General features: G+C 45.8%; 1 protein-coding gene across 2 annotated transcripts in view; it reads left to right on the forward strand.

Moving 5' to 3' along the window:
- The window catches only part of USP35 (ubiquitin specific peptidase 35), a 51,032-nt gene that overhangs the window by 3,650 nt on the left and 23,910 nt on the right, over positions 1-23,472 (forward strand). For both annotated transcript variants that reach the window (XM_028115735.2, XM_028115734.2), the window contains exons 2-7: positions 2,833-3,514; positions 4,561-4,693; positions 6,211-6,340; positions 6,744-6,845; positions 8,400-8,558; positions 13,065-13,258. In XM_028115735.2, coding sequence (XP_027971536.1) covers positions 2,842-3,514; positions 4,561-4,693; positions 6,211-6,340; positions 6,744-6,845; positions 8,400-8,558; positions 13,065-13,258 — 1,391 coding nt within the window. In that variant the 5' untranslated portion in view covers positions 2,833-2,841. The remainder of the gene's footprint in view (positions 1-2,832; positions 3,515-4,560; positions 4,694-6,210; positions 6,341-6,743; positions 6,846-8,399; positions 8,559-13,064; positions 13,259-23,472) is intronic.

Below are 23,472 nucleotides of genomic sequence, written 5' to 3' on the forward strand. Positions count from 1 at the left end.
TTGGTGACTATGGTGACAGCTGACCTCAGACTGCCTGCATGGGAGTGGGGGCAAGTAGGCAGGGCTTGCCTGCAGTGGCTGGGCCACGGACTGCACAGAGGCTGCATGGCCGGCCTCGGAGATCACAGCCCTCACAGAAGGGCACTACTGCTGGGCCTCCAGCCACCAGGTGCAAAGGTATCAGGTAGAATGATAGGAAATTGCCAACATCTGCTCCTTTGCTTGCATGTGGTTCAACCGGATATCACTTATCCCCATTTTACAGAACAGAAAAGAGGCTCATGATGTGATTTGCTGAAGTCACATAATGAGTTGCAAGACTAGAATAAAATTTGCCCAAGGTCACACTAGAACTTAGGACTTGCCATTCCTGGTCTGTTTTTCTTTCCATTTCCAGAACCTTCCCTAGTTTTAGAACCCCATTTCTGCCTGCCCCCAGGCCCTCTTCCTCCACACATGATGTCAATATCCCATCGATTATGGTTTTTTCTTGGCTGCCTGAATAACAGGATTTCTTGGCATCCTGCGTTGAAAGCATATTAAGTCCACTAGCCTGGAGGGCAGGGGTAGGGATTTGCAAGGATGGTCTACAAGGGAGTTTGGTCACAAGCACTGCCTAGGAAAGAGAAGACCAGGAATGAAGGGAGACCAGTTTTTTAAAGACCTGTTTAAAGGCCTTTGAGATTATGCCTTGCGTTGGTACTCTTTACCAACACGTCTGCCTCCACCACCAGACTGGAAGTTCCTAAGGGCAAGGGCTTTGCTTCTAAAGCGAAGGGGACTGATTCATTGAGCACTTCCCTGTGCCCAGCACCATGCCGAAGACTTTATATTTGCTTTAACAACAACCCTGCAGGGTGGAAACAGACTCAGAGAGCATAAGTAACAGGGATGGTAAGTGGACTTCATTTCCAGATGACTCTCATTCAGAGTAAAAAGAGTAACACACTATTCCGGGAGGCTTGGATTGGGCCCTGGCCATATGAATTTGTGCTAAGTTACCAGGTGGTTCTGAGGCAGCCAAGCCAGTGTTTGGGAACCGCTGATCTCTACTCTGGCTTTACCCCCAGTAATCTCAGATGCTAGCCATTGAGAAGTAAGTCCTAGTCCCTGCCCTAAGGAACTCACGGCCTGGTGAGGGAGACGGACAAATGGACCCATTGCTTTTAACGCATGCAATAAATGGAAGCTTGGTCTCAGCCAAGAGCTAGGACAGAGAACGGAACGTCTCCATAGGGCCTAGCACAGAGTCTGGGTCGCACAATATCTGTGGTTCTGAATAAAAGTTTCTGGCCTCTCATTTAGTAAATGTATGGCTTGTCTTCACACCAACTCCAGGTCTCAATAATTTTTACCGAGCCAATAAGTTTAAACACCTACTGTATGCTGAACCTTATATCAGGTCCTGCCTAAAGTGGGATTATACAAAGAAGAAATGGCCCTGTCTTCTTGGAGCTGAAAGTTGGATATTAAGACAACAAGCTTTACCTTTGTGAACCAGCATGAAAATCAGGAGTAAAAGTGGGTCAGCTTGGGAGAAAGGCTTCCAGGAAACCGCCCGAAGGGAGAGGAAAGGCAAAGGGAAGGCTACTATGCTCAGAGGAATAAGGTAGCAGTAACTCACACCATATTTTGCATTTGCTTCTTCAACAAATGCCTACTTTGTGCCAGGTACTGGCCTAGGTGAATGAGCAAAACTGACATGGTTCCAGCCCTCAGGAACCTACCTATATATTACAGTGAAGGAGGCTGACTCCAACCAAGGAATCAGGATAAGTGCCATAAAGGAGGACAAGAGCTCTGAAATTGTTAACAGGCATGTTTGATCCAAACAGAGGTTAGGCAAGGCTTCCTTGAGGAAGTGAGTTTGCGCTGAAATCTGCAGGGTGAGTCAAGCAAGGAGGGGAGGGAAGAACATATCAAAGGGCCCAGTGGCAGGGAGAACACAGTGAGTCGAGAGTGAGGGGCTGGTGTGGACTCAGGCTGGGGAGGGGCAGGCAGGGCCTTGAGTGTGCAAGGCTGTGGAGCTAGGTCTGGAGGCAGGGCAGGCCGCAGACATGATAAGCTCTGCTTCATTGGAGGGAATTATGGGATCCCAGCTGTGATGGAGAAATAAGCCACAGGGGGCTGTAGGAACGGAGGGTGAGGGATGTTCTATTTGAAGACAGCGTGTTGGAGGTAAGCTTTAAGGAAAACAGGAGTTTGGCTGTGTGTGTGGTGGTGGTGGTGGAGGTCTGGGGAGATAGGAGGTTTCAGGCGAAAAGCACAGCATACACAAAGAAGTGGAGCCTTAGAAAGGTGTAGATCACTTGGAAAACAGCAAGAAGTTGATTTGGGGCAGAATAAAGTGTGCAGGGATCTCCCCGTTGATCCTTCCTTGGGACCCTAAGCCTGTCCGCCCTCCCTCCTTGGGGGTGTGATTTTGTGTATGTCCCCTCTCATCTTCCCCGACAGGACAGGACTTGGCCAAAATTCTGGACAACAGCTTCTATAACCAGCTGCTACCAGCCCCACGAGTGGATGAGGTCACCAGGGCGGCCTGGGGAGAGAAGGGCAAAAGAGTAGGGTAAGGGGTGGAAGGTTGAGATATTGCCTTCGTGAAATTAAGGACGCTCATCAGCAATAACCACAACTCCTTGGGGCCTCATTACAGGCCAGGCATTGCCCTTTACTTCATTCCTATACCTCCCCGTGAGGTTTCCTTGCCCCGTTTCACAGGTGACAAAATGGAGTCCCAGAAAGGTGGTTGCTCGCCCCAGGTCTTATGCAGGGGCCCCCTTGGGGCACTGGATCGGTTGGGCCGAGTGTGACCGTGCTCCCTGTCTCCTACAGCGTGGCGCCATGGACAAGATCCTGGAGGCGGTGGTGACGTCCTCGTACCCCGCGAGCGTGAAGCAGGGGCTGGTGCGGCGCGTGCTGGAGGCGGCGCGGCAGCCGCTGGAGCGGGAGCAGTGCCTGGCGCTGCTGGCGCTGGGCGCGCGCCTCTACGTGAGCGGAGCCGACGAGCTGCCCCGCCGCGTGGGCTGCCAGCTGCTGCACGTGGCCGGCCGCCACCACCCCGACGTCTTCGCTGAGTTTTTCAGCGCGCGCCGCGTGCTTCGCCTGCTTCAGGGGGGCGCTGGCCCGCCGGGCGCCCGCGCGCTCGCCTGCGTGCAGCTGGGCCTGCAGCTGTTGCCAGAGGGGCCGGCAGCCGACGAGGTGTTCGCGCTGCTGCGGCGGGAGGTGCTGCGCACCGTGTGCGAGCGCCCGGGGCCCGCCGTCTGCGCTCAGGTGGCGCGGCTGCTGGCGCGACACCCGCGCTGCGTCCCCGACGGCCCGCACCGCCTGCTCTTCTGCCAGCAGCTGGTGCGCTGCCTCGGCCGCTTCCGCTGCCCCGCTGAGGGCGAGGAGGGCGCCGTGGAGTTCCTGGAGCAGGCCCAGCAGGTGAGCGGGCTCCTGGCGCAGCTGTGGCGAGCCCAGCCCGCCGCCATCTTGCCTTGCCTGAAGGAGCTGTTCGCCGTCATCTCCTGCACAGGTGTGTGTGGGCTGGGGCCCGGGCTGGGGCAGGAGCGCGTGCGCGCCAGGGGCTGGATGTGCGCCGGGCGGGTGACTGCACGTGCAGGGTCTTGTGCTTGGCGTGCCCGTGTCATGTATGGCAGGTGTGTGTGTGAGGGGCTAATGCACAGGTGGGGGAATGCGATGTTCCTTAATTAGCAGGGCTGTCCTGAGCTCGTGCAGTGAGAACTATCCTGCGGTGGGTGCTGGGCACATAAGGAGGAGCGGACCCAGATCAAGCTGGCCAGAAGGGAGACTGGGGCCGACTGAGACAACAGAAAGGGGTGGAGTGGGGGTGGGGATGTCATCATGCCCTTTGGGTCAGGTGGGTTTTGTAGAAGTGGTGACTTTTGATTTAGGTTTTGAGAGCTGGGCAACAGCAGGGGCAAGGTGTTCAGGGCAGGCAGAGGCCAAGTTCTGGACACGTGATGGAGCCTGTACATCTCAACTCTGAAATGTAAACTCCCGGTCCTCCACTAACAACTGTGGTACTTGGACTACAGTTATAAATGAGCGAAAGAAGATCTGTGCCTTACTTGATTATAGGGCTATTCAGTTGAAAGGAAGAGAAAGCACCTGACAGGAGAAAGAACCAGGCCCTGGTGTATAAGCAGTTATCCAATTGGACAACACATTTTGATAACTAAATGCTCTTTTTCACCTCTAGGTCTTTGTGTGTGTGTTTCCATCTGGAAACACACCTGTTCTACCTGTTCTTGCCAGCTCCAGTGTTACCCTTTCTTACAGACCTTGTCTGTTTAGAGACAGGTGGGAGGGGGGGCGTCAGTGCTTTTGTCTGCTCAGTGAAGGGCTGGGCCCCAAGCCATGGCAGTGAAGGTTTGTTGGGCAAATAAGCTAAGGTGGGATGGGAGGCTGTGATGTTGTAGGAGGTAAGGAGGTGGCCTCAATGTGCTCTTTGCAGAAGCCTGGTCTCGTTCCTTGGCAGCATGAGGGCATGGGGGGACTGGGGGTGGTGAGGAGCCTACCTGCCTTGCTAAGCTCATCCCAGCCCCCACACCGTTCCAGAGGAGGAGCCACCATCTAGCGCCCTGGCCAGCGTGGTTCAGCACCTCCCGTTGGAGCTTATGGATGGCGTCGTCCGGAACCTCAGCAATGATGACAGTGTGACAGACTCTCAGATGCTGACTGCCATCAGCAGGTGGGCTGAGGGCTGGGTGGTGGTTAGGTGTCTCTCCCTCCTTCCACTGGGTGGGGTTGCTGGGCTAAATTTAGTGTCAGAAGGCCCAGGACCTCATGCTTTTTTCATTCGTCCATCCTTTCTTGAGCCCTGCTCTGTGCCTGGCCCAGGGCTGGATGTGGGAGATGCAAAGAACCTTTCCCTAGCGATGCTTTCAGGTTGGGTGCTAACTGTGTGATCCTGGACAAGTCAGTGAACTCTCTGAGCCCCAGTTTCCCCCCCTGTAATAGCAAAGATGGTATAAGGAGTTGTCAGGCTTCCATGGGGCCATACTAGAAGCTGAAAGTATGTTACAGAGTGCTTCTTGAGTTTGGCAGGTATGATAAATGGAATTTGGATGCTCACAGCTTTTGCACATTCCCTCACCTCATTTGAATGTCATCACACCTGTGATCTAGCCACACCTGCGATCTAGCCACACCTGCCTATCCATTGATCGCAGAATATGCTGCCTTCCCTCCTGCCTACAGGCCTTTGGCTTTGTAGATCCTATTCACCTGGTATGCCTCCCCTACCATGCTTTCCATACCTGTGTGCATCTCCATTAGGCCTTCTTGGATTTCTTGTCTTTAGCGCGTAAGAGTGTGGGCTCTAGAGGTAAGCTGGTTGGGTGCAGATCCTGGCTCTACTACTTCTTGTCTGTGTGACTTTGGGCAAGTTACTCCACTTCTGTAGGCCTCTGCTTCCTCATTTATAAAATGTAGTGTAATTGAACCCATCTTAACAGGGTTATTGCAAAGATTAGATAAAATGAGATAATGTAAAGTGTTTAGAGCAGTGATGGTAGCTACTGTCATCATAATTACTATTGTTTGGTCTGTCATTGTTCTCTCTCTTTATAGTATAGTCTTACGAGTGTAAAAGTAATGACATAATGCCATTTTCCTGAGCACGTACTATGTGGCAGCTTCATGCTCTGTGCACAGAACCATTAACTTGTGGGGGTCAGATGGGTTAATACATGTAAGGCAGATGAAGTAGTGCGTGGTGCAGAGTGAATACTGTGAGAGTTAACTGTTATCACGTCTTTTAATTCATATAACGAGTCTGTGAGGTAGGTATTGTCCCCATTTTGCAGAGGAGGAAACCGAAGCTAGAGAGGGTGACTTGTTCTAGGTCACAAGCAAGGGTTTGCTGGAGCCAAAGCTTCCAGCATGGCGGGGGTGGGGGCAGTGCTGCTCCTGCTGTTGGGCCCCATGGTCCAGGCAGAGGCGGCCGAAAGCCTTGTTCTACCACTGCAGCCTAGTGTGTGGGGTGAGGTTTGGGGTGTTGAGAGGGTCTGGCTCCCCTCCTGCTGGGGAGCCCCAGTCTCTGCCGGATGCCCATGCTGGGCTCATTGGCAGTTCTCAGAGGTGTCTTGTCCATCCCACGGACTCCAGGGCTGCTCTGTACAGGACATTATAGCTTGTTCCTGGGATGCCCCCACCCAGGCATTTGGGCCTCCCTGGTCCTTGTGTCATTGTCGCTTCCCTCTCCAGGATGATCGACTGGGTGTCGTGGCCCCTGGGGAAGAACATTGACAAGTGGATCATCGCACTGTTGAAGGGCCTGGCTGCTGTTAAGAAGTTCAGCATCTTGATTGAGGTTTCACTCGCCAAAATTGAGAAGGTTGGTGGGCCTCTGTCCTAGCCCTGGCTTATGGCTTTTCCCACTTAGCTTTTGCCAGGGACAGTGTGGGCCTGGGAGGCAGAGTACTGGGGCTCCCACCCAGGCTTGCTGTGACCCGGGACAATTCTCTGTACCTGTCTGGGCCTCAGATTTCCGCCATTCATTCCTCTGCTTGCTCAAGAATGTGTGTCACTTTTGGTCTGTCTCTCCATCCCTCCCATCAGATATCTGTCTTGCTGTCCATCTGTCCATCAACCTAAGTCTGTGACACTATCTGTGTTCTTGGTTCTGCATGGGTCTGCTGCTTCAACTCTGGTGTGTCTGACCACCTCTCAGGTCTGTGGCTGCACTTAGTCTCTGAGGCCCAGGCGTGGGGAACTCCTGACCAGGGACTCTCTTCCAGGTTTTCTCCAAGCTTCTGTACCCCATTGTCCGGGGAGCTGCCTTGTCTGTCCTCAAGTACATGCTCCTGACCTTCCAGCACTCCCATGAGGCCTTCCACCTGGTAAGGGCCCTATGTGCTGCCCTGTGGAGGGCCGGTCCTCCATCCTCCACTGGTTTGGCTGGAGTCCAGACATGCTGTCTCTATTGGGTTGGGGGTTTGAAGCCCAAGACCTTGAAGTCCTGGATGTTAGGACTGGAGGAGACTTGAAACTCCATTTTCCAGATAGGAGACTAAGGCCAGAGAATGTGTATGGCTTCCCCACCGGCCCATGGTAGAGTGACAGCCCTAGAATGATGACGGCTAATGTTGCTTAGGGGCCTGCTGTGTGGCAGGCATGGTACTAAAGACAGTACATATGTTAACTCTCAGTCCAGCCCTAAGAGGGAGAATTCTGTCATTTTTTCCATTTTTCAGCTGAGGAAACTTCAGGTGAGGGAGGAGAAATCATTTGTCCCAGACACACAACTGGTGAGCGATACAGGGAAGATTCTAACTAAGTTGGTCTGACTTCTGACCCAGTGTCCTTCTGATATACCCTGCTCCTGACCAGCACCCACGTGGCCTGGCCTTCAGCCCAGGGCCCTTTCTGTTATCTTTGGGGCCATCCTTTGGGAAGGACAGCCTGTAGTTCTTGTGGGGGGGGGCGCGGGGAGGGAAGGAGGGCCGACCCTCTTGCCTTCCTTTTCCCATACCTGAGCTGCAGATGGGGCCCTAGATTCTGATGGCTCCTGGTCAGGGCAGAAATTTCATGCTTTCTAATTTGCTGCGGTGGGAAAAGCGCAGAACCAGGGATTGGGGTACTGGGGGTTGAGTCCCATCTCTGTCGTTTGCCAGATGTGATGACCTTGGGCCAGGCACTTACCTCTCAGGGCTTGGAACAGGGTAAGCCCCCAGGATGGTGGGAGAGGGTTAGATGAGGTGATAGTTGTCAAAAGCCTGCTGCATACTAGGGACCAGATAGATACTTGTTTCTTCCCATCCTTCTGGGCTCCCTACTCCCAGTTCCTGTGGGCTGACTCTGTCCATCCCTGGGATGTTACGGTAGAGCACCCCGTGGGTTTGAAAGTTAGTACTCCATAGGCCAGAGGAAAACAGCTTTGTTTCGGACATCAGCTTCTCCTATAACACATGGGGGTAGTTCTTGGTAAGTTATATAACATCTCTAACTTCAGTTTCTTCATCTATAAGATGGGGGTGATAACTGCTGAATAAAGTCATTGTGAGGGTGAAGTGTTGGGCGGGTAAATGTTTGGTGAAAGAAGGGTGGTAGAAAGAAGAATTACCCTGGTCACTCAGGCCTCAGGCGCTCCTGGCAGGCCAGTTGGCTTGGCTTAACAGCTGGGGCTTGGGCCCAGGCCACACCTCCACTGTGAGGAGGGAATTGTTTATCCCATTTAACAGACTAAGAGACTGAGGCCGGATATCCAAGCTCACATGTCCTGTACAAAGAGTCACTCGCCTCCCTAGCACAGAGCTCTGTGTAGGCAAGGGGGACAGTGGCCAGGTGGTCAGACCTTCCTGCTGTGAGGAGCTCAGGGTGTCTTCAGCTCTGCCCACCAACCCCTGTCTTGGGTGGTAAATGGTCCTTAGCCTAATCGTGCTCTGCTCTTGTAGCTCCTCCCTCACATCCCGCCCATGGTGGCCTCTCTGGTCAAGGAGGACTCCAACTCGGGGACCAGCTGCCTGGAGCAGCTAGCGGAGCTGGTCCACTGCATGGTCTTCCGGTTCCCAGGCTTCCCAGATCTGTATGAGCCTGTCATGGAGGCCATTAAGGTGAGTGACGCTGTCCCCCCTGCTTCCTTGCCCCGCTCCAAAAAGAGTGCTGGCTTGGGCCTTGCTCAAGGCCGTAACACAGGTTAGTGGCAGCCCCCCCCATCGTTTGGTCTCTGCCTGTGTCCCATCACCTCCTCTGGCCCATCCTGTGCTTCAGGCACACTGAGCCACCTGCCTTTTCCCCAGATGGTCATCGCTCATGATTGCTCCGCGCTTTTGCATATGCCATTCTCTCTGACTATCACCCCTTCTCTTGCTTTGCCCACATAGCTCCTCTTCCCATCCAATCTTATCCATTAAGGCTCTGCTCAAGTGTTACCTCCCTCAGAAAGCCTTCCCTGACAAGTCTTGATACCCCCTCCCCACCCCAGGCTGGGTCAGGACTTTTCTGGGCTCCCACAGCTCCGTATCCCTTTGTCATGTGTTGTCGCTATCTCCCCCTGCCCCCCAGCTGGAGCACTCCAGAGCGGCATTCACATGGCTTTACTGGTGCCCTGCTTTGTGCTAGACCCAGGCTGGGAACTGGGGACACAGGCACGAGGCAGACCAAGTCGCCTCCACTGAGGAGCTTGCAACCTAGGCTTGCACAGAAGTAACTCTGATGCAAATGGCTTAGGAAATTCCTGTGAGGAACCAGAGAAGGGAAGGATCATTTCCAGTTAGAGGAGGAGGTTACAAGGACGAAGGGGCTTCTGACCTGGGTTGCTAGGACAACAGCATTTGTAGGTAGTGCCACATTTGACAATGTCTTCCATATATTTTGTTTTTTAATGCTCACAAGACACAAGAAACAAGAAGCAGGTACTGTGGTTACCTGAATTTCATAGATGAGGGAAATGAGACTGGAGAGGCTTGGTGACTTGTGCAGTCATGGTGGTAGTGAGAGACACACAGGCAGGGTGCATGGTTGCTGAGCCCTTTCCTATTGCCTGATACAGAGGGCAGGTCTGAGCATGGGTGAAAGATCTCTAGGTGTAGGTGGTGGCCCTTATAGAACCTCTGATCTGACTTCCATTTCTGTAGCATAGCAGATAGATAACCTGGAAAGCATCCCACTACAGAACACCTAGAAATGCTTGTTAAAATATAACAAATGTCTTTTTTTAAGTACATAGCTGAGCTTGCAAGAAAGTAATGGGGAATCCCCAGGGGCCAAAAAGGAATAAAAAACTAGAATCCAGAATGGTAAGTGAGAGAAGATGCTCTTTTGCCCTGCGGTAGGGAGGGAAGGGGGGAAGGTTGTAACCATAGTCACTAAGCCACTTGAGCTCGTAGGGACAGGAGGTGATGCTTAGGGCCTGCTCTCACTAGGGCGTTAGCACTAAGAGGCCCATGTAAGCCAGGACCCAAAGGCTTTACTGTTAGTAAAAGAGTGATCTAGAAAAAATATATACATGGTCTCAAATAGATGTCAAGGAAACTTTTCTGGCTTGGTCTGCACTCTGGACTGGGAAAAATGAAATTTGTCATCATTGGCCTGCTCTTACGTGGGTTTAGGGGTTCAAGTTCTCATTGTCTTTGGGGTTGTGGGACCCCCTAAGCTCAGGCACTCACATTAAAAGTGGTTAGGACCTTGTAATACCCAAGAGTTGCCTTGTAGAAACACAAATGAAAGTGCTGTCAAGTCACAAAGATAAAATTCTGCTGAAGATGAGTTTATAATCCAAAAATTACAAAACACACAAGGGAACAATCCACCATGAGTGAGAGTCAGTTGATACTTTTAAACAAAACCTCAGACATTTACTTGGATCTTCTCAGTTTTTCCAACTTAAGAGAATGCATTTTTTCAAATAGAGCCAACCGACAAGAGAAGCAGCTACCTTGCTAGATCATGAGCTGCCTGTCACTGGAGGTAGGCGAGCAGAGGAGACAGGGCTTTGACTTGTTGGAAGTGACTGTTACTGTTTCCTGGTAGACTGTGAGCTTCTGGTGGGCAGGGACCATGTTATGATTTCTCTGCCCAGCAAATATCTGTGAGTGAATGAACGTAACTGTCATGTGAAGAATGTCATGGAGGCATGAACAGAGAGGAAGGAGCATGGCCCTGCACTAGGCACTGAGGGGAACTCACACTGAGTGAGACTTGGGCTTTTCACACTAGGGGCTGTGGCCAGATCCAGGGGACAGTGGATCTGTAAATACCGGTACCAGAAGGTGCAGGCAGCTAGGCTTTCTAAGATAGGTATAGATCTTATGTGTACCCACTTGAGAAGATCCTGGCAAGTCTTCTAGAGAGGGGATATAGGAGTGAGGCCTTGAGGGATGGGGACTGGCAAGATGAGGTACCTCCAGATGCATTGGAGGGAAAGGTGTGGGAGTGGGAATGTGCAGTTCGTCAGTGGACTGGAAAGGACGTTGGAAGATCAGACTGGAGGGCCTCAAACCAGACCGACTCTCCTTCATCTAGCAGATCTGGGCTTCTCAAACCTTTCCTCCAGAGTGCTTGAGCCCAGAAAGGGGCTGCTTACCTAAAGCTCAGTGTTTCTCTAGAATCTCATTTTATCTCAGAGATTCAAGTACATATTTCATAATTATAAACATTTGTTTTAATGCAGACATTTTCCTTCCTTAAATATTAGAGAATATGGCTCTGGGGAGATGTGCTACGTTTGTCCTGTGGCTTTGGATACCTCTTGGTACGAGCCAGTGCGAGGGGCAAGGCGGCAAAGTATCCATAGGATTTTATTGTTTATTAAACGCTTTTACATGTTTTCTATGAGCACGTCCTTCGAGGCTCCTTTATAAATAAATTATGAAAAGTTCTCTCAGGCAGTTTTTTGGGAGCTGTGCTTCTTGCTAAGGGAGCCATTGTATGTCACATGAGGAGCTTGAAACTTATTTCATAGTTCTGTTTTATTTTTGTAAGAGTACCAAGTTACCTTCTTTGGGGAAAAATGGCATTTTTTCCTAGTGTGGATAATTTTGCATCGTGCATGTGTGCACATGTATGAGGTTCTGTTTTTCTGCCTTTTTGTCCCTATTTGTTCATGTTGTGTATGGGGTGGGGACTAGATAGGGGACAATAGGAAGAAAAAAGGAGGGACTAAGAAGGTAATGAGCCCCCCCCCCTTTATTTTAATTTAGAGATGGGGAGGAGCAGAGGGGGAGGGAGAGAGAGATCTTAAGCAGGGCTCCATTGCATGACCCTGAGATCATGACCTGAGCCGAAATCAAGAGTTGGACACTTAACCATCTGTGCCCCGCAGGTGCCCCAAGCCTGTATCTTTTTTATCTTGCCTTTGGCAGCTCCTCTGTTTTTTATCATCTGTGAGGTGACTGATCTGATAAATGTTCCTGGGAAATGAGTGAGCAGAAGTGTTAAGCCACTGCTTGAGCTGGACCTTCTGCGATGGCCAGATGGTATGCTGGGGAGACCAGGGCCTTCGGTGCTAACATGGTTTGAAACTCTGGAGGCTTGGACAAGTCTAGGGTCTGTGCTCAGGATCTGGAAACGGTAGGGCTTAGAGGAATGTTGCTTGTATCTATTAAGTAACTCTATTATGCTTAGGTGTTTTTCATTAAAATAGAGTAGAACCCGTGCTGGGTAATGTTCTTTTAGGTGCATCTGTTTTAATGTAAAAAAGGAGAACGAGAGGGCCCCTGGGTGGCTCAGTCATTAAGCGTCTGCCTTCGGCTCAGGTCGTGATCCCAGGGTCCTGGGATGGAGCCCCGCATCGGGCTCCCTGCTCCGTGGGAAGCCTGCTTCTCCCCCTCCTTCTCCCCCTGCTTGTGTTCCTGCTCTCTCTCTCTCTGTCAAATAAATAAAAATAAAATCTAAAGGAAAAGGAGAATGAGAAAGAAAGCATGCTAATCCCTGAGCCCTTGACCAAGGACCCATACCTCAGGACCCCCGGACCCTCCCACCATCCTATCTGTGGGATCGTGCTGGGGGCTGGTGGCTAATTAAACCTGATGGCAGACCTGAAGGAGGAGGGCAAGTGGGAGCGTCATTGTGTGCAAGCACTGTGAAATATGGAGTGCCAAACTGATACAAAGTAGGAGTAGCCTCACTTGACAAATGAGGAAATGGAGTCAGAGAGGCTCACTGACCGTTGCCAGGCAGTTAGTTAGGACAAGGGTCAGGACGAGGCCTGAGATCTTGACATTGTTGGATCTGGCTGGTAGGCCTGTGTTGTCATTGCTTAGAGCCTGTCATACCCTGGGCTCCCCTAAGAATATACGGATTTTTCATTTATTGTCTGTATGTCCCTGGAAAATTCATTTCTTTGAGTCTCAGTTTTTTCATCTATGAAATGGACATTTTATACCTTCCTAAGGCAGTTGTGACATGAAAGGTGATATAGAGGGCCCAAGTGTCAAAAGGAGAACCTAGAATAAGTTTGGAATCAGAAGGCTGTTAACACATATATCTGGGACATTTGTGGGACAGTGTGCTTGGGTGGGGGTGGGGTAGGCTGTAGTCCAAGAAGGCTTCCCAGAGGAAGTGATATTTTTAGAGCTGACCATGGTCCCCACCATCCTGCTGCCTTGTTCCCTCCTCAGGACCTCCATGTTCCCAATGAGGACCGCATCAAGCAGCTGCTGGGGCAGGATGCCTGGACCTCGCAGAAGAGTGAGCTGGCTGGTTTCTACCCCCGGCTCATGGCCAAGTCAGACACGGGCAAGATTGGTTTAATCAATCTGGGCAACACATGCTACGTGAACAGCATCCTTCAGGCCTTATTCATGGCTTCTGAGTAGGTGCTGCTTTTGAATTTCCCGTCTGCTCCTCCTTCTGTCCTTTGGGCTCCCTGGTGTATGGGGTGGGGATGAGGGGTTGGAGAGGGTAGTGGGGGGTTGGAGAGGGCGGGTCCTCCTTTGCATTGATGGCATAATTCCCTGAGGTTTGTGGGTACATGAAGGGACAGGTGAGAGGTCCCTGAGGGCTCCAGGCCACTGACAAGGCAGTAGGTCAAGACTGGATGGGAACTTGAGATGCGACTTCAAGGACTGGGCTATAGTGGGAAGGGGGTCTGCTCTGGGTTGGTCAGCACCACTGATTTTTATCCCTGGAGTCCAAGGGGATGGATTGTGTTTTCCACTCACCCTGGTATTAGGCATTCCCTGCCTCCTTATTAAAACAAAATCTTTATTGGCAATGGCTACCTATCTAACTTCAGGCTTGATTAAAAATCACTCAGGGTTTCAGTCACAGAAGTAGACATCTTTTTTCCCCCCGTTTTTGTGTGTGTGGCGCCTGAATGGCTCAGACGGTTAAGCGTCTGCCTTTGGCTCGGGTCATGATCCCGGGGTCCTGGGATTGAGCTCCACATCGGGCTCCCTGCTCGGTGGGGAGCCTGCTTCTCCCTCTCCCTCTGCCTGCCACTCCCCCCTGCTTGTGTGCTCTCTCTGTCAAATAAAAAATCTTAAAAAAAAAAACATAAAATTTACCATATTAAACCATTTTATTTATTTATTTATTTAAAGATTTTGTTTATTTGACAGAGAGAGACACAGTGAGAAACACAAGCAGGGGGAGTGGGAGAGGGAGAAGCAGGCTTCCCACGGAGCAGGGAGCCCGATGCGGGACTCGATCCCAGGACCCTGGGATCATGACCTGAGCCGAAGGCAAACGCTTAACAACTGAACCACCCAGGCGCCCCCCATATTAACCATTTTACTTGTACAGTTCAGTGGTATTAAATACATTCACATTGTTGTGTAACCATTTCCACCATGTAACTCTTTTCATCTTGTAAATCTGAAATTCTACACTTCCTAAACAATAACTTCTCATATTCCCATTCTCCCTTCCCCCAGGCTCTGGCAACCTCATTATACTGGCAACCCAAATGTTGCTTTTACATTTTGGCTATTGTAAATACTGCTGCGATGAACATGGGTGTTCAAAAAGCTCTCTGAGATCCTGCTTTCTGTTCTTTTGGGTATATATCCAGAAGTGGAATTGCTGGGTCGTAGGTTAGTTCTATGATTAACTTTTTGAGGAACCTCCATGTTTTCCACAGTGGCTACACCACTTTACAGTCTCACCAGCAGTGCACTTGGGTTCTAGTTTCTCCACATCCTTGCCAACATTTTTATTTTTTCTTTTCTTTCTTTCTTTTTTTTTTTAAGATTTTATTTATTTATTTGACAAAGACAAAGCAAGAGAAGGAACACAAGCAGGGGGAGTGGGAGAGGGAGAAGCAGGCTTCCTGCGGAGCAGGGAGCCCGATGCGGGGCTCGATCCCAGGACCCTGGGATCATGACCTGAGCCAAAGGCAGATGCTTAACAACTGAGCCACCCAGTTGTCCCTTTTTTTTTTTTTTATTTTTAAGAGAGCAAAGGGAGGGGCAGAGAGAGAATCTTAAGCAGGCTCCACGCCCAGTGCAGAGCCCAAGGTGGGACTCTGAGATCATGACCTGAGCCAAAATCAAGAAGCAGTCGCTTAACTGACTGAGCCACCGAGGTGCCCCTTTGTTTTATTGATAGAAGCCATCCCTGTGGGTGTGAGGTGGTATCCCATTGTAATTTTGGTTTGCATTTTTCTAATGTTTAGTGATGTTGAGCATCTTTTCATGTACTCCTTGGCCATTTGTATATCTTCTTTGGAGACGTGTCTACTTAAGTCCTTTGCCCATTTTGAATTAGGTTGTTTGGGTTTTTTTTGGTTGAATTTTAGGTAGGGGTTCTCTATATATTCTGGATATATTGATCTCAGATACATGATTTGCAAATATTTCTTCCATACTGTGGGTTGCCTTTTTGTTCTGGATAGTCTTTTTAATTTTTTGTTGTTAAGAGGTTGCATTTATTTATTTTATTGAGGTCTGTTTAACATTATATTAATTCTGGGTGTACAACATATCTGATATATGTATATATCATGAAATGATCACCACAATAAGTCTTGTTAACATCCATCACCACACACAGTTAAAATTTTTCTTCTTGTGGTGAGGACTTTTAAGATTTACTCTCTTAGCAACTTTGGTATACAATATGGTATTATTAACTGCAATCATGTGCTATACATTACATCCCAGAACTTGTTATATAACTGGAAGTATGTACCTCTTTACCTTGACCATCTTCACCTGTTTCGCCCCCTGCCACCCCTGCAACCACCAGTCCATTACCTGTATCTATCGTTTTGTTCTGTTTTGTTAGATTCCACGTATAAGTGAGAGCACAAAGTATTTGTGTTTTTCTGTCTGACTTATTTTGCATAATGCCTTCTAGGTACATCCAACTGTGACAAACTGCAGGGTTTCCTTCATTCTCATGGCTGAATAATATTGCATTATGTATATAAGGAATATATGTATTTTTTTTAGCCATTCATTTGTCAGTGGACACTTAGGTTGTTTCCATATCTTGGCTATTGTAAATAATGCTGCACTGAACATGGTGTTGCATATATCTTTTCAAGTTAGTGTTTTTGTTTTCTTTGGATAAACCCTCTAAAGTGGAAATGCTGGATCATAAAGTAATTCTCTATTTTTAATTTTTTGAAGAACCTCCATACTGTTTTCTAGCGTAGTTATACCAGTTTACATTCCCATCAAGTTATACCAATTTACATTCCCTTTTGTTCCACATCCTTGCCAACACTTGTTATTTCTTGTCTCTGAGATAGCCATTCTAACAGGTGTCAGGTGATATCTTATTGTGGATTTGATTTCCCTAATGATAGTGATGTTGAGCAACTTTTCATGTACCTGTTGGCCATCTTCTTTAGAAAAATGGTCTGTTGAGATCCTCTGCCTGTTTTTTAGTAGGATTGCTTTTTTCCTGTTGAGTTGTGTGAGTTCTTTATATATTTTGGATATTATTAACCCCTTATCAGAAAGATGATTTGCAAATATTTTCTCTCATTTTCGTAGGATGTCATGTGATCATTTTGTTGATGGTTTCCTTTGATGTGCAGGAGCTTTCAATTTGATGTAGTCCCACTTGTTTATTTTTCTTTTGTCATCGTTATTTTTAGTGTCAGATCCAAAAAATCATTGTCAAGATGATGTCAAGGAGCTTACAGACTATGTTTTCTTATGGGAATTGTATGGTTTCAGGTCTTATGTTCAAGTCTTTAATCCATTTTGAGTTGGTTTTTTGGTATGGTGTAAGAAAGTGCAGTTTCATTCCTTTGCATGTGGCTCTCCAGTTTTCCCAACATCATTTATTGAAGAGACTGTCCTTTCCCCACTGTGTATTCTGGGCTCCTTTTTTGTATATTAATTGACCATATAAGCACGGGTTTATTTTGAAGCACTCTCTTGTGTTGCATCAATCTATTTTTTTATGCCAGTACCATATTGTTTTTGACTACTATAGTTCTTTTTTTTTTTAAGATTTTATTTATTTGACAGAGGGAGACACAGCAAGAGAGGGAACACAAGCAGGGGGAGTGGGAGAGGGAGAAGCAGGCTTCCCGTGGAGCAGGGAGCCCGCTGTGGGGCTTGATCCCAGGACACTGGGATCATGACCTGAGCCGAAGGCAGATGCTTAATGACTGAGCCACCCAGGCGCCCCTGACTACTATAGTTTTGTAATGTAGTTTGAAATCCAGAATTGTGATGCCTCCAGCTTTTTTTTTTTTTTTAATTGCTTTGGCTATTTGAGGTCTTTTGTAGCTCCATTACAAATTTTAGGGTACTTTGTTTTATTTCAGTGAAAAATTGCTATTGTCAATTAGATAAGGATTGCATTGAATTTTAGATTGTTTTGGGAAGTATGGACATTTTAACAGTATTAATTCTTTCAATCCATGAACACAGAATACCTTTCCATTTATTTGCATCTTCTTTAATTTCTTTCATCAATGATTCTCTTTCTGACATGTTGTCGGAAGACCAGGGTAGTGGCCTAACTGTACATCACAATGACTACCTCATTCAGTTTGCTTCATCTCATCACATAGGCATTTTATCATCTCACATCATAACGAGAAGAAGGGTGAATACAATACAATAAAATATTTTGAGAGAGAGACCATGTTCACATTACCTCTATTATAGTATGTTGTTATATTTTATTATTAGTTAATTGTTGCTAATGTCTTACAGTGCCTTATTTATGAAATAAATAAATTTATAAAATAAACTTTATCATAGGTATGTATAGGAAAGAACAGTGTGTGTGTGTGTGTGTGTGTGTGTGTGTGTGTGTGTGTGTCTGTGTCTGTGTATAGGATTGGTACCAGTTATAGTTTCAAGCAGCCTTTGGGACTCTTGGAACATATCTCCTGCAGGTAAGTGGGGACTACTGTACAGGTCTTTCACCTTCTTGGTTAAATTTGATGCAATTGTAAATGGGATTTTTAAATTTATCTTTCTTATGGTTTGTTATTCTGTATTGAAATGCAACAGATTTTTGTATCCTGCAACATTACTGAATTCGTTTATTCTAAGGATTTTTTGGTGGAGTCTGGGGTTTTTTTTTATACGTAATATCATGTCATCTACAAATAGGGACAGTTTTATTTCTTACCTTCCAATTATGATGCCTTTTCTTTTTCTTGCCTAATTACTAGCTAGGACTTCCAATACTCTGTTGAATAAAAGTGATGAGAATGGACATCCTTATCTTGTTCCTGATCTTGGGGGAAAAGCTTTCAGGTTTTCACCACTGAATGTGTTGTTAGCTCTGGGCTTGTCATAGATGGCCTTTATTATGTTGAGGTATGTTTCTTCTATACCTACTATTTTTGAGAGTTTTTATTAAACATAAACGGATAGAGTTCCATGAATTTATTGAGATGATCATACGATTTTTATCCTTCATTTTGTTAATGTAATGTACTACATTGATTGCTTTGTGGATGTTGAACCATCTTTGCATCCCTCCAATAAATCCTACTTGATCATGTTGTATGAGTCTTTTTGTGTATTGTTGAATTTGGTTTGTTAGTATTTTGTTGAGGATCTTTGTGTCTGTGTTCATCAGGGATATTGGCCTGCAATTTTCTTGTCATTGTGTGATTTTGGTATTAGGGTAATGCTGGCCTTATAAAATGAGTTTGGAGTATTCCTTCTGTTTTTTGGGCGAGTTTGAGAAGGCTTGGTATTAATTCTTCTTTGAATGTTGGGAGGAATTCACCAGTGAAGCCGTCTGGTCCTGTTCTTTTGTTTGTTGGGAGATTTTTAATTACTGAATCACTCTCCTTACTAGTAATCAGTCTGTTCAGATTTTCTCCTTCTTTATGATTCACTCTTGACAGTTTGTATGTTTCTAAGAATTTCTCCATTTCTTCCAGGTTGTCCAATTTGTTGGAGTATAATTATTCATAGTAGTATCTTATGATCCTTTATACTTGTGTGGTATCAGTTGTAACGTCTCTTTCACTTCTGATTTTACTTGTGTCCTTTCTCATTTTTTCTTGGTTTGTCTATTTTGTTTTTCTTAAAAAAAAAAGCTTAGTTTTATTGATTGTTGCTATTGTATTTTTAGTCTTCATTTCATTTATTTTTGTTCTGATCTTTATTTCCTTTCTATTTTTGGGCTTAGTTCTTTTCTAGTTCCTTGAGCTATAAAGTTAATTTATTTGAGATCGTTCTCATGTCTTAATGTAAGCATTTATCACTATGATTTTCCCTTTTAGAATTGCTTTTCCTGCATCCTGTAACATTTAGTATGCTATATTTACATTTTCATTTGTCTCAGGGTATTTTTTGATTTCTTTGATTGGTTGTTCAGTAGTATGTTGTTTAGTCACCACATATTTGTGAATTTTCTGGTTTTTTTTCTTGTAGGTCATTGCTGGTTTCATACCGTTGTGGTCAGAAAAGATGCTTGATATGATTTTAGTCTTCTTAAGTTTATTAAGACTTGTGACTTGTGAGCTTGAGTATAATATGTATTCTCTTGCTTTTTGCTAGAATGTTCTGTATATGACTGTTATGTTAATCTGTTCTAACATGTTACTGGGTATTCTTGGTTGGAAGTTTCCTTTCAGCCATATGAGTCCCTTCTAGTCTGCAAAATTTTTGCAGAAAATGTGCTGATATACTTATGAGGGTTCCTTTGTATGTAACGAGGTGTTTTCTTCTAGCCACTCTTAAGGTTCTCTTTTTGTTTTTAACTTTTGGCAACTTAATTACAGAGTGTTAGTGTGGGTCTCTGAATTCATCTTATTTAGAACATTCTCAGCTCCCAGATCTGGAGGTCCGTTTCCTTCCCCAGATTAAGGAAGTTTTCAGCTATTATTTCATAAAATAAGTTTTTTTTTTGAGGGTTTTTCTCTTTTTCTAAAAGATTTATTTATTTGTCAGTGAGAGAGTGTGTGCGTGAGTGCACAAGCAGGGGGACTGGAAGGCAGAGGGAGAGGGAGAAGCAGACTCCCCACTGAACAGGGAGCCTGATGCGGGGTCGATCCCAGGACCCTGAGATCATGACCTGAGCCGAAGGCAGACGCTTAACTGACTGAGCCACCCAGGTGCCCCTCATCAAATAAGTTTTATGTCTCTTTCTCTCTCTTCTCCTTCTGGGTCACTTTATATTGTGAATATTGGTCTGCTTAATTTTGTCCCCATTACTCCTTTATGCTATCTTCACTCTTTTTCATTCTTTTTTAACTGCTCTGATTGGATGAATTCCACTGCCCTGTCTTCGAGTTTGCTAGTGATTTCTTCTGCTTGGTCTAATCTGCTGTCTGATCCTTCTGTTGTGTTTTTCACTACACTTACTGTGTTCTTCAATTTTGTGATTTCTGCTTGGTACTTATATTTTCTTTGTCTTTGTTCACGTTGTCGCTTTGTTCATGCACTGTTCTCCTTGCCTTGGTGAGCATCTTTATGCTTGTTGTTTTGAACTCTGTCTGGTAAATCACTTGTCTCCGTTTTGTTTGAGGTTTTATCTTGTTTCATTTGGAATATAGTTCTATGTTTCCTCTTCATCCTTGACCATCTTTGTTGGTTTGCATGCATTAGGTAAAACAACTACCTCTCCCCGTCTTGGAGGAGTGGTGTTATGTAGATAGATGAACCTTTGTGTTCATCCTTGCCCTTGCTTTTGGCTGTCTCTCAAACCATTGTGATTGTCTAAGCAGCCTATTTTGTTCTTAGTGGCTCTCAGTAGTTCAGACTATGCCCAAGACCTGTCAGTGTCCTAAAGGGGAGGATCTCAGGCAGCAGCTAGATGCAAGGCTTACTGGAAACCAGAACCTCAGGTAGCAGCTTTTTTTGAAGTATGCAAATAAACAGCTTTCAGGGGAAGACTGGGAGATGGGCATTTGCATCTTTGAAGATAACCTAATAGTCCTCTTTCTTGGAAAGACTATGCATTTCTGTCTACTGCCTCTCTGCTGTTCCCTGGTATGGTAACCCAGCTGTTTCCCATTTGTTTACAGTGCTATGTGATCTGAAAGTGTAATCTTCACTGGCCACCAGAGCCAGACATTCAAAGGGTGTTCCCTGGGTGGCAACTGCAAAAACCAGGGCTGCAGACGTGTTCATAAGCTCCGTTCTGGGAGGCACTGGCAACCTGGCGTGAGGCAGAGGGAGAGTGCAAAGATGACACCTGTTAGCCTCTGCAATCTTTGGAAAGTATTTCAGTTGGCCCTAGATATATGTTAAATTAGAAGCACACACCTCAGGCTGAACTTTTAAGACAGACAAATGGACCTTTTTCACAGAAAGACTGGGCGTGATTCACTCAGCTGCCTCTGTCCTGGCTCCATGGTGGGTCCATGCAAGCAGTTTAAGTACTGTTTCTCAGTTCTATAGTATTGGTCTTGTGGGCACTAGCCCTGTTGACTTTCAAAGGTAGATACTTTGGGGCCTATCCCTTAAGTCTTAAAAGTTAGGGTGCCAGAAGTGGGATTCATACCCTTCCCTCCTCAGGGAGAAGCTGGCAGTTGTGATTTCCCTCCCGATTGTGGGTAACCATGCTGGGGGTGGGGTTTCTGGTGAAATTGTGTCTCCACCTCTCCTACCCATTTCAGTGTGTTTTTTCTCATTTGCCTGATGTGTAGGAGTTGCTCAGCTAGTTCCTAGATTTCTTTCAAAGGAAAATGTTCCATAGATAGCTGTATGTTTAGTGTTCTGTGAGAGGAGTTGAATCCAGCATCCTTCCATCTTGAAGTGAAACCCTGAATGGTGTCTTTATGTATAAATTTTTAAACTTTCATGAGGTCCAGTTTGTGTAATTTTGTTGTTGTCTGTGCCTTTGGTGTCTTCTCTTAGATCATTCCCCAATCCAATGTGAAGCTTTTGTGCCATGTTTTGTTGTTTTGGATTGTAAATTTAGGCCCTTGATCCATTCTGAGTTTTATATGTGGTATTAGGTAAGGGTCCAACTTTATTCTTCTGCTTATGGACATTGTTTGCCCAGCACCATTTCTTGAAAAGCCTGTCCTTTCCCCCATTGAATGATCTCGGCACCTTGTCAAAAAATGCTTGACCATGTTCGTGAGGGTTTATTTCTGGGCTCTGTATTCCATTCCACTGATCTCTGTGTCTGTCTTTATGCCAGTACCACATTGTTTTGATGACTGTCGCTTTGTGTAGTAGGTTTTAACATCAGAAAGTAGGAGTCTTCCAGTTTTGTTCATCTTTTTCCAGATTGTTCTTCATTATTTGTGATCCTTTGGGATTCCATATGGATTTTAGAATGTTTTTTTCTGTTCCTGCAAAAAACGTCATTGGATTTTCATAGGGATTGCATTGACTCGATAGATCAATAATGGGAAATAAGGACATTTTGACAATATTAACTCTTCTAATCCATGAACATGGAATTTGTTTCCGTTTATTTATGCTTCTAATTCTTAAAGCAATGTTTGTAGTTTTCGTGTGCAGTCTTTTCCCTCTTTTTAATGCTATTGTAATTGAAATTGTTTTGGAATTTTCTTTTTGGATTGTTCATTGTTGGGGTATAAAAATGTAGCTGGTTCTTGTGTGTTGACTTTGTATCCTGCTACTTTGCTGAATTGTTAGTTCTAACACCTTTTATGTGGTCTTTAGGATTTTCTACATACAAGATTATATTTTTTGCAGACAGATCATTTTACTTCTGTTTATTTAGTTTTTGCCTAATTGCTCTGGCTAGACCTTCTAGTCCTGTGTTGATTAGAAGGGGTGAAATTAGGCATCCTTGCATTGTTCCTGATCTTGAGGAACAGCTTTTAGACTTTCACCACTGAGTATTATGTTTGCTATGGATTTTTAATATATGGTTTTTATTATGTGGAGGTAATTTCCACAATTTCTATTGTGTGTAGGGTGTTTTTATCATAAAAGTGTGTTGACTTTTGTCAGTTGCTTTTTCTATATCAGTTGAAGTGATCATGTGGTTCTTTCCTTTATTTTGGTGATGTATATATACATATTACATTTTTTTTTTTTTTGTATGTTGAACCATCCTTGCTTTCCAGGAATAAATGCTACTTGGTCATGGTATATATACTGCTTTTATTGCTGATTTTATTTGTTTTTTAATAGTACGTTTCACCATTTTTTTGATTTTTAAGGTTTGTTTATTTTAAGTAATCTCTACACCCAGCATGGGGCTCAAACTCACAACCCCAGGATCAAGAATAGCATGTTCTTCCAACTGAGCCAGCCAGGTGCCCTGGTGTATACTGCTCTTAATGTGCTGCTGAATTCTGTTTACTTATATTTTGTGGAGGATTTTTGCATCAGCATTCATAAAGGAGATCAGTCTGTAGTTTTCTTGTAGTGTGTCTTTGGCTTTGGTGTCAGAGTTATGCTGACCTCATAGAATAAGTAGGAAGTGTTCCTTGCTTTTCAGTTTTTTTTTGAAAAGTTTGGAAAAGATTGGTATTAGTTCTTTAAAGATTGGTAAATTCACTTGAGAGCCCTGAGGTCCAGGATTTTTCTTTGTTGGGAGATTTTTGATCACTGATTCAGCCTTCTTACTAGTTTAGGTCTATTCAGACTACTATTCATACTACTCTTTATTCTTTTTATTTCTATGGAATTGATACTGATGTCCCCATGTTAATTTCTGATT

The sequence above is a fragment of the Eumetopias jubatus genome, unplaced genomic scaffold, assembly GCF_037043125.1.
Source record: "Eumetopias jubatus isolate StellerSeaLion01/CBP00866 unplaced genomic scaffold, mEumJub1_p1.0 scaffold_13, whole genome shotgun sequence".
NCBI lineage: Eukaryota > Metazoa > Chordata > Mammalia > Carnivora > Otariidae > Eumetopias > Eumetopias jubatus.